At 45.7% G+C, this 10,427-nt stretch overlaps 2 protein-coding genes across 3 annotated transcripts in view; both read left to right on the forward strand.

The window, feature by feature from the left end:
• The window catches only part of alad (aminolevulinate dehydratase), a 6,376-nt gene extending 1,704 nt beyond the window's left edge, over positions 1-4,672 (forward strand). The window contains exons 4-12 of one of the 2 annotated variants that reach the window (XM_017438546.3): positions 482-578; positions 1,039-1,174; positions 1,260-1,343; positions 2,824-2,912; positions 2,987-3,042; positions 3,117-3,204; positions 3,280-3,366; positions 3,445-3,574; positions 4,267-4,325. In XM_017438546.3, coding sequence (XP_017294035.1) covers positions 482-578; positions 1,039-1,174; positions 1,260-1,343; positions 2,824-2,912; positions 2,987-3,042; positions 3,117-3,204; positions 3,280-3,366; positions 3,445-3,574; positions 4,267-4,325 — 826 coding nt within the window. Of the gene's footprint in view, positions 1-481; positions 579-1,038; positions 1,175-1,259; positions 1,344-2,823; positions 2,913-2,986; positions 3,043-3,116; positions 3,205-3,279; positions 3,367-3,444; positions 3,575-4,266 lie in introns of both variants that reach the window. The other variant, XM_037979311.1, reaches the window with a different exon arrangement.
• Positions 4,673-5,898: 1,226 nt separating this feature from the next.
• The window catches only part of LOC108249273 (atrial natriuretic peptide receptor 2), a 59,997-nt gene continuing 55,468 nt past the window's right edge, over positions 5,899-10,427 (forward strand). The window contains exon 1 of the mRNA XM_017438553.3: positions 5,899-6,768. Within this exon, the coding sequence (XP_017294042.1) occupies positions 6,075-6,768 (694 nt within the window). The 5' untranslated portion in view covers positions 5,899-6,074. The remainder of the gene's footprint in view (positions 6,769-10,427) is intronic.

Genomic DNA, 10,427 nt, shown 5'->3' on the forward strand with positions numbered 1-10,427 from the left:
GGGGGGGGGGGGGGTCAAAAGTCAACGTCACAGCTGACCCCGGTGCTCTAACTCTACAACAGTGTGATGTAGGAACGTCAAACTGCACAGCTGGACACCTCAGGGGTCAAAGCGTGTTGAGTTCAAGGTTTGTGGGGTCAAAGGTCACAGGTAACCCTGGTCTCTGCTTCTACATGTGACCCTTTAGTTTCCGGTTGTGTCCGTTGGTTTGTTTGTCTGATCAGGTAAAAACTGAAGGAAAGATCTGGATGAAATGTTGGAATTAAATTCTGGTTCTGATCCAGATTCTGACCCGGATCACGCTGCCGCCTCGGTTTGAGTTTCTTTATTCTTTAGTTTTTCATAAAGCACCGGAACCCAGTTTAACAACTTTGACCTCGACCGTAAAGTCTTTGATAAAAGCGCCGTTTTGTTATCTCTTCCTCGTGTTTTTTTAACTCTTTTGAAGCTGGATCTGAGCGGAGCCGTTTGTCGTCCGCAGGTACGGGGTGAACAAGCTGGAGGAAATGTTACGGCCACTCGTGGAGAAAGGCTTGAAGTGCGTTCTCATCTTTGGCGTCCCGGCAAAAATAGCAAAGGTCGGTCAGACTAACTGTTAGATTAAAACATGAAAAAAGGAGGAAAATACGACCAGCTTTTAGTACAAATAAGCAAAAAAAACAGCAGTTTTTTCATCAATCTGATAATCGACACCAATTTTACTGCTTTTATTTTCCCGTTTAAGGTTAGAATTTTAAAAACACATTAATTTATTTTACAATTTAGACAGAAAGTAACCAGTAAATGCCCCTCAGTGTAAAATAAACTCATTCGCACAGTTTCAGGTTTGTAAAGATGCTTTTATTTTGTATTTTAAACATCTGGGGAGCTTTTGCAAGATGAAGATTAAAACTCCAACCTGGACAGAGTTTTGCTCTTTTAATTGTCTTTTCAAATAAATGTAAACCGGACTGATTTTAAGCCCCTGAAGGACCTGGAGGGAGACTCGTAGAAGCGGCGACCTCGTCTGTTATGTGTTTTTTATGTGTCCCCCGTCAGGATGAAAGGGGCTCGGGGGCCGACTCGGACGCCACGCCGGCCGTCCTGGCCGTTAAAAAGGTCCGCTCTTCGTTCCCGGAGTTGCTGGTGGCGTGCGACGTCTGCCTGTGTCCCTACACGTCGCACGGACACTGCGGTCGGTTCGCTGTCTGCTGCTTCCCGTAAAACACAGCCTGAAGGTTTTATTTTCATTCCTGTTTAATTTCATTTGATTTTTTTAGGCATCCTGAACGAAGGCGGGGCTCTGAACAATGACGCCAGCTGCCTGCGCTTGGCTGAAGTGGCGCTGTCTTACGCTAAAGCTGGTAATTTTGTTTTTTTTTTAAATTCGTTTCGTGACGAACAGAGGCGACTCGGCTGCGTAGATCCTGGAGAAACTTCAGTGCAATTCCAAAAACCGGCCCTCCGTTGTCTCTCCTGCAGACGTTTAACTGAATCCGAGGAAAATTCACTACAAAAATGACACAAATCTGCCTTTTTGTTGCTTCTGATGTCAAAGAAGTGGACGTTAAAAACATATCCCTGTAATTTGGAGACTTTAACAGTCAGAGGAAATTAATTTCTGACTTTGTTAACATATTAATATTATTATGTCTACAAACCAATGAGTTTATTATTTTAGCAAAACCTGTCAATAAAAACACCTCGTCATGAGTTTATTATTTAAAGGATTTATGTTTTCACTTATTAAAAACCATCTGACAGCCATAAATTATTAGATTTTACTGTTTCTGTAGATTTTATTCTTTGCCTAAGATCTTATCTTTTATGTTTATAAATTATAAAAGCCATAAAAGATATAAATCCATCTTTTTCAACCAGCTGGTGTCCCACAGGGCTCTGCGTTCGGTCCCGTTCTGTTCGGTGAGTTTTAACGGTCCAAACCCGCCGCGGGATCCTCGTAGATTTATTTTACCAGCTGCCATTTTCAAAAACAATATTTCTTTTTGTTTGTACCTCTACTAATATTTGCGATTTTCACTGTATTTCATAAACTAAAAATGTCTGAACACTTCTAAACTTTGTTTTGTTTTCATAAATTAGAAAGTAAATCATCTTAATATTCATTAAAAACATCAGCTAAATGCATGTTTTTTTTATTTTTGACGGTTGTGCAGTATTTCTCCAGACCCTGCAATGTTGCGATCGCAACTATTAACGCAAAATCAAGCAAACCCCGCAAAATCGAAACTTTGCCGCAACTTTAACCCAATATTTATTGTTTCTGAAGTGATTCTCCACCGTTTCTGCAGTTTAGTCTCTTCTTTGTGGGTTTGTGTAGCGTGGAATACAAAATAACCCCAAATAACTCGGGAAGAAGACACGTGACGTCACTTCCTGTTAACATCAGAATGCCGGGAGCGTGCAGGAGCAGCGACTGAAGCCAAAATGTGCACTAATGCTTCACATTTGCCCACAAAGATTTCAGCAAACCAGTTTCCTCCCCAGCTGCAGCTGTTTTGCACGTCCTGCAGTGTAATCATGGAACATAAACGGATCGACAAACACTTTGTGTCTGCAAAACATGTGAGGAGAGCTGCAGACCAGGGACAATCCAGAAATGCTCATGAATGTCAGTTTAGAAGCTATCAAAGTTCTCAAATAAAGCAGCTTTTGAGAATGTCAATGTTTGTTGGGAATTATCTTACAAAACTAGGAAGGATTTTTGGTTTAGATATTAAAAGTTATGGTTGTTTATTGATTTTAGTAAAAAAAATCACAACTTTTAGGAAAATGCCCCGCGAAATCCTGGAGGGATTGATTTCTCTCTCACGTTTCCTGCAGGTTGTAACATCATCGCTCCGTCTGACATGATGGACGGAAGAGTCGGAGCCATAAAACGAGCGCTGCTGTCGAATGGTTTGGGAAACAAGGTGAATATCAGAAAGTAAAATAATTGCCTTTTTATTCATTTTACGCCTCAGACTGAATAATCTGGTTTCTGCAGGTTTCAGTGCTGAGCTACAGCGCCAAGTTCGCCTCCTGCTACTACGGGCCGTTCAGGTGAGTCAACGCCGGCGCTCGGGCGTCGTCAGGCGAGCGAATCATCCCTGACTTCCTGTTGCGTTTGCGCGCAGAGATGCCGCTCAGTCCAAGCCCGCGTTCGGAGACCGGCGCTGCTACCAGCTGCCTCCCGGCGCCAGAGGACTCGCCATCCGGGCCGTGGTGAGTTGGCTCGTGTCGCCGTCTGGTGTTTGTTGTCGAAGCCGTCGCCGCTGATCGTCGTCGTCGTCGTTTCAGGAGCGAGACGTGAGGGAAGGAGCGGACATGTTGATGGTGAAGCCAGGCCTGCCGTACCTGGACATCATCAGGGAGGTCAAGGACAAGGTCGGCGAGAAGTTACCGGGATCTTAGGGAAACAGGAAGCCAGGACGGATCTTTGCTCACTCCTGTTTCTCCCTGCAGTTCCCCAACCACCCGCTGGCGGTCTACAACGTGTCCGGGGAGTTCGCCATGATGTGGCACGGGGCGAAGGCCGGAGCGTTCGAGCTGCGGGCCGCCGTGATGGAGGCCATGACCGCTTTCCGCCGGGCAGGTGAGCCGAACGCTCTGTCGGTTTGAAGGAAAACCTTCGGTGAGTTTAATAAAACAGGAAGTGAGAGCTCGAGTTTGAAGTGATCGTGGTCGTCGCAGGCTTTTCGTCTCCAGATTCGTTCGCTCCTCTTCTCGGCGGAGCTCGTGTCCGTCGGGTTGAGGGCGGGGCTTCGGGAAGGCCAATCAGAAACCGGCTCCGACGCGTCGTCCAAGCCGTGGATTCAGGGAGAACTTAGAGAACCTGGAGGCTCCTCCTCCTCGTTCATGACTCCACCCACTCTGGCGCCGCAGCATGATGCTGCCACCAACGTGCCTGACAGTTGGTTCAGTCCTCTCAGGCCGTGTTGTTGTCAAACTGTCTTCACTGGTGGACAGGGACGCTGGTGGACAGAGACACAGGTGGACAGGGACACTGGTGGACAGAGACACAGGTGGACAGGGAGTCTGGTGGACAGAGACACAGGTGGACAGGGACTGGTTCCTGAACGTCCTTCCTTCCATCCGACGGGGGACGGACGAGTCAAACATGTCCTTTCTGTCCCGGCTGCGCTCGATCTCGATCCACAGTAAAGTCAGACTCGGTTCTTGTTTTTAAAAATCACAAAAGTTTTCTGTAAGTTTTATAAAACATCTGACTCGGTCACACGCCGCTTCTGGATTTAATCTGATTCTTCTTCCTGATTCGCCAACCAGGCGCTGACATCATCATCACCTACTACACACCTGAGCTGCTCACCTGGCTGAAGGAATGAGGGACGAGGAGGTTCAGCTCTGATGTGATGAATGTGCAAAAAGATAGTCGCCTTTTTTAGCCGAAAATAAAAGTCGCTGCTGCGTTAAATATGAGCTGTGGTTTTAAACAAACACCGAAGAGAAGAAATAAAGTTTATTTTATTTCTATAATGAGCGTGTTTAACGAATTTAATCTGAAAGTTTTGTTCAGTTTTTGTCACTTCTGTTGCGTTTAAAGCGATATTATGAACAAATAACATCTTACCTGCTGCAGACGGGGCTGATTCTGTCAGTTTGTTCGTTTTTTACCAGAAAAGAAAAAGAACAAAATAAATTCTTCAACTTTCACCATTTAAAGCAGTTTAAACACACTTATTGTCATTTTTTTTTGTCTGAACTTTTATTTTGAAATGCTGCAAAGGTTTTCACTGTTAATGACATGATCTGCCTTTTTTTTTTTTACTAACAATAAATACATTTAAACACAATAATGACTTTTGATTTAAACTACAGGGCAGGTTGTGAAAAAGCAGCCTATATTTGTATTTTTATTTGTTTAAAGTTATAATTTATTGATCAGGCGAGCTTCCTTATCTGCTTTATGTTTTCAAATTTAAGTTTAGAAGATAAAACCAAAACATGGACGAGAAAACGAAAAGAAATTATAATAATCTTGTCTTTCAGCAGCAATTAAAAACAAGATTTTAAACGTAGAAAGAAGAGAAGTTATTATAAAATTACATAAATCTTTATTTAATGTAAATATAGACGGTTTTATATAAATAAGAAGCAGAAAAACTAACAGAGATAAGCTTTAAATTTAATTTTAATTTTAAAACGAGACAGATTCGACCACCTTACGTTTTAAATCAGCGTCTCTGAGACATTTTCCTGCTCCTTAAAGCCGATTAGCCGTGGTGGCCATTTTTAATCAGGTTGTTTCTGAGAGCTTCAATCGAATCCATCCAAAGGGTAAAGAGATATTTTGCTAACAGAGATTACAAGGCAGGCAAAACCCAATTAAATTTATATGAAATTGAAGTTTTTGGCCACCAGAAATGATCTGAGATTAATTTATTTAACAGTTTCTGATCTGCAGAGATTATATTTTGTATAAGTTTTTAAGTTTTTCCTTTATTTGCCAGCCCACTGAGACAAATAAAAGATTATTTTTATTTTATTCAAGTGGTTTTAAACCCAAAGTGCAGAGCAGGAAATGGACAGCAGGGGGCGACTTATATCTGTCTCTTTTTATTTTGAGGTTTTTAAAAAGCGCACTGCAAAAAAAAAAAAAAAGATTTATCACGCAGTTTGGCGTTTTTTGACTTTAACATTTGATTTTTTTTTAATTATACATGAACAACTTGAAGGAAGAACATGAAAGTTTGATCAAAACTGGTGTTTTCTTTTAAATGGAGCAGATTTAAGTCGGAGTTTTTGGCTCATTCGGATCAGAACAGAAAGAAACCTGAAATCTCGCCTGGAGAAGTTTTAACAGCTGCTGGTTTGGGTTCTGCTGGAGGGGGGAGTGTGTGTTGTTTTTATTATTTTTTACAGTGTGTGACGTGTGGGGGCCGAGCTGTGTTAAGTTGCAGTCATCTGGATGGATGTTCTCACTCCCGGAGTGTGTGTCGGTGTGTGAGCACCGCGCGCCACGTCGCTGAAGGTGGATTTTACGCAGCGGGGACGCACTGCCCACCCGGACTGGATGACGCCTTTAAAGTCCCTGGGGGGGTTCTGAAGCACACTCTCTCCGCCCGGACCCGGACATGGGACGCGGCGGCGCGCTGGGCTGCTGCCTGCTCGCCGCGCTGTCCTGCTGCCTCCTGCGCGGCTGCCGCTCCGACATCACGGCGGCCGTGATGCTCCCGGACAACCACCACAAGTACGCGTGGGCTCTGCCGCGCGTGCTGCCGGCCATCCTCATGGCGCGCGAGGACCTGCACGGCAAACACAAGCTGCTGCTGGGTCGCACCGTCAGGATCCTCAACTACAGCACGGAGGACCCGGCGGCGGGCATCTGCGCGGAGAGCCGGGCGCAGGTGCTGGCCGTGGACGCCAAGCTCTACGTGCGGCCGGACGTCTTCTTCGGGCCGGGCTGCGTGTACCCGCTGGCCTCCGTGGCCCGGTTCGCGTCCCACTGGAAGCTGCCGCTGATCACCGCCGGAGGCCCCGCGTACGGCTTCGACGAGCGCCTGGAGTACCGGACCATCGTGCGCAGCGGGCCCACCACCACCAAGATGGGGGACTTCGCCAACGCGCTGCACACGCACTTCAACTGGACGTCCCGGGCCGTGGTGCTGTTCTACGACCTGCGGCAGGACGACCGGCCGCACTACTTCCTGGCTGAGGGGATCTACATGAACCTGAAGCTGGTGCTGAACGTCACGGTGGAGGCGCGGCCCTTCGGGGTCGAGACGGACTACAAGGAGCTGCTCCGCTTCATGAAGGAGAGCGGCAGAAGTAAGTCCAAGCGGCCCCTGAGAGGCCACCTCCAGATCTAACAAACCAGTCAAAGCTGAAGCTTTTAGGAGTGAGGTAGACTCCAAAAAGTTGGTCCAAAAGTCCAGAACCAGCTGGAGGAGAATTTGGTTACCTGTCAGCAGCTTGGTGAGAGGAGCAGAGATAAAAAAAAAACGGGCAGAGGTTCAGTCTTTGGCAACACTTTGAAAAGACGGAGAGAATCTGGAGACATCTCTGAGGCTGGAAGCTCCAGATGTTTCCCTCTGTGCAGCAGCTCCGTCAGTCTGTAAACATCTGGACCTGAGGTTGTCCCATTCTGTCTGTTCGACAGTCCTGGATGGGAGCAGATGTTGCTCTAAAACCTGGAGATCCTTTCCAGGAGGCACTAATGCACCCCCATACCATCAGAGAGGCAGGCTTTGACCTCAGAACAGGTCCAGAGGAGACACATCTGTTCACATCTGGCTGCTTCTTTGCCTGATAGAGCTTTAAGCAGCGTTTGTGGACGGCACGGTGAGCTGTGTTTACAGACAGTGTTCCTGAGCAGAACCAGAACCAGCCTTGACCTTTGACCTCAGAGGTTTCTGAAGATTACTCAGATCTTTGGACATCAGGAGCTGCAGATGATAGAGATTCAAAGTCGTCCTGATCTTCTGTTGAGGAACTTTATTCTGAAATTGTTCCTCAGGCTGCTGAACCTCTGCCCGTCTTTACTTCTGACAGATTCATCCTCGGTCCTCTCACCGAGCTGCTCAGAATTCTCCTCCAGATGTTTTTTTGTTCCAAGTCAGTTTGCCGCAGCTTCAGCTGCATCCGGTGATTATTTTACGTTTGGTTAAAACTCGTCTCCATTCGAACCCAGAAGTTGTGCGGACCTCGTTCCACTCACCGAACGAGGTCAGGGAGGGAAAACCTGTTTATTCCGGTGTATTCCAGAGGAACGTTTCGGCTGGGACACTGTCTCGTGTCCCACTTGTCCACTGAGAACCGGTCCTTAAACACGGTTCTTTAACCTCATGCTGAAGCTTGTGTTTGTGAGCCGAAGGGGAGCGGCTGTTAAATCACTCGTCGTCGTGTGTTGGAGTTTAATTAACTGGCAACCCGCCGTGGGGCGGAATGAATCAACGTTTCAATCAGCCGACTCTTTAGCTGTTAGTTTGTGGGATGAAAGCATCTGAAGCTGCGCTCACGCTCCGTTCTTTCTTTCTGCTGCTTTTAGTCGTTCGCTCATCAGATTGTTCGGCTCGTTCAGGAGACGGAAGCTTCGGCTTCGGCTTTTTGTAATTTTTATACTTTTTAAAAATACGAAGCTTTGTTTATCGACAGTTTCTCCAAAAACACGAGAAGATTTCTTCAGCTCCTTCAAAACCGTCGTTCTTTTTCAAATCTGCTTCATCGGCTGCTTTTGTTTTCTGTAACTTTTAGCTACTGTTCTGCTTCTTTTAGCTTTTAGCCAATGTTCTGCTTCGTTTAGCTTTAAACTAGTGTTTTGCTTCTTTTAGCTTTTACCTAATGTCCTGCTTTTTTTAGCTTTTAGCCAACGTTTTGCTTCAATTATCTTTTAGCTAATGTTCTGCTTCTTTTAGCTTGTGTTGCTAGTGTTCTGCTTCTTTTAGCTTTAAGCTAATGTTCTGCTTCTTTTAGCTTTAAGCTCGTGTCCTGCTTTTTTTAGCTTTAAGCTAATGTTCTGCTTATTTTAGCTAATGTTCTGCTTCTCTTAGCTTTAAGCTCGTGTTCTGCTTCTTTAAGCTAATGTTCTGCTTCTCTTAGCTTTAAGCTAATGTTCTGCTTCTTTTAGCTCGTGTTCTGCTTTTTTAGCTTTAAGCTAGTGTTCTGCTTCTTCTAGCTGTAACATCTCAGTTTCAGCTTCCTCAGCAGACATCAGCTGAGTTTTAGCTTTTAATAATCAGGCTGAAGTTTTGCAGAAATTTTAATTTCGGTCATTTTAGCTCCTCTCTGAAGGTTTTCCGTCTCGTTTTAACAGTTAAATGTTCCCGTCTGTAACTTTTCTCAAAGCCGAAGCAGTGACGGCTCTTGAGCGCGTCGGGATAAAAACTTCGGCGTGATGCGGGGAACATCTGGAGGGAACCCCTCCTCCTGGAACGTCTCGGAGCGGAACGTGTGAAAGTCCTGCAGCGTTCTGGCTTCCGGCTCGGAGGATCAGATTCCCAACGTGCTGACGTGTCGTTACCGCGGCAGCGCGGGGGTCAGAGGAGCCGACGGTTCGGTCAGGACGTGTCCCGCCGCGGCGTCCGGCGGGTCGCGAGATCGCAGACCGAGTCATCGTCAGAGAGTTCCAACTCCTCGCTTTAATCCGTGAAGAAAATAAAAATAAAACCGCTCACAGAGCGCTCTGCTGTTGAGTTCGGCTGCTAACAGGTAATATCTTACCTGCTGTAGATGAACCTTTGAACAGTTTAAGTGGCTACAAGGGTCGCTGCCATCTTTAAACACTCCGTCTCATCTGAACGCCAGTTTGTAATTTATTACACGAGTTTTTAACGAGGAATTCTCTGGGGTCGCCTGTGACCTTTGACCCATGACCCTGAAATCAATAGGCATCGCCCTTGACCCACGAGGCATCCGGCTGCGCAGTTCGACCTTCCTACATCGCACCGTTGGAGCACAGGATGACCTCTGACCTCTTGACCTTTGACCGGATCGCCACCAACATTTAACCCTTTGTTCCCTGAAAACGTCATTAAATCTATTCGTGACCTTTTGAGTGACCTTGTAGACCGACAGACAGCCGCTACTGAAAACATAACCTCGTTGGCGAAGGTAAGAACTATTCCTGCGAAGGAAAAAAATGGCCGCTCGTTCCTGAGAGAAATGCATATCGCCCGCTGCCCTTCCTGACAGAAGTTTAAACCGAGTTCGTCTCATGTTGAAAATGTTGGAGAGGACGTCAACTTTTAGCTCAACATCTGTAAAATCGACCGAGTTACAACCATTTTTGTGTTCCCTCATGTGGATTGGCTGTGGCGGCCATCTTGAATTGGGTCGACAGCAGCTGTAGCTTCGTTAAAATCCACCAAGTGGGATATTTCGCTAACAGACAAACAAAGGGTGACTCCGACGGATGAGGCTAACGTTTTAGAGTTCGTTTTTGGCTCAGAGTCTGTAAAACCGACCTTTTTGTGCGATCCGAGTTCGATTAGCTGTGGCGGCCATCTTGAATGCAGTTCCGAAAGTGGATCGGTTGCAGCTTTTTTACATCTCCTGCAAATTTGATCAGTGGTTCCTAACTGGACATTAAAGATTCGGCTATAATTTAGTCAGTTTTGTAGATATTGAGCTGAAATTCGGTGAGGGTCGTTCCAAACACGTGCTCTAAGTGCTAATAGTTGTGCTTTAATTACACTGAATGTGAGTTCTTCAGTCCCTCCAGGATTTCATGGGCATTTTTTGTGATTGTTGCGGCTAAAATGCCTGATTTCGCGGGGCGTTTTCTAAAAGTTCTGATTATTTTTTTACTAAAATCAACAAAAAACCATAACTTTTAATATATAAACCAAAAATACTTCCTAGTTTTGTAAGATAATTCCCAACAAACATTGACATTCTCAAAAGGTGCTTTATTTGAGAACTTTGAGAGCTTCTAAACTGACATTCATGAGCATTTCTGGATCGTCCCTGGTCTGCAGCTCTCCTCACAT

This window comes from Kryptolebias marmoratus, linkage group LG14 (assembly GCF_001649575.2).
Source record: "Kryptolebias marmoratus isolate JLee-2015 linkage group LG14, ASM164957v2, whole genome shotgun sequence".
NCBI classification, from domain to species: Eukaryota; Metazoa; Chordata; class Actinopteri; order Cyprinodontiformes; family Rivulidae; genus Kryptolebias; species Kryptolebias marmoratus.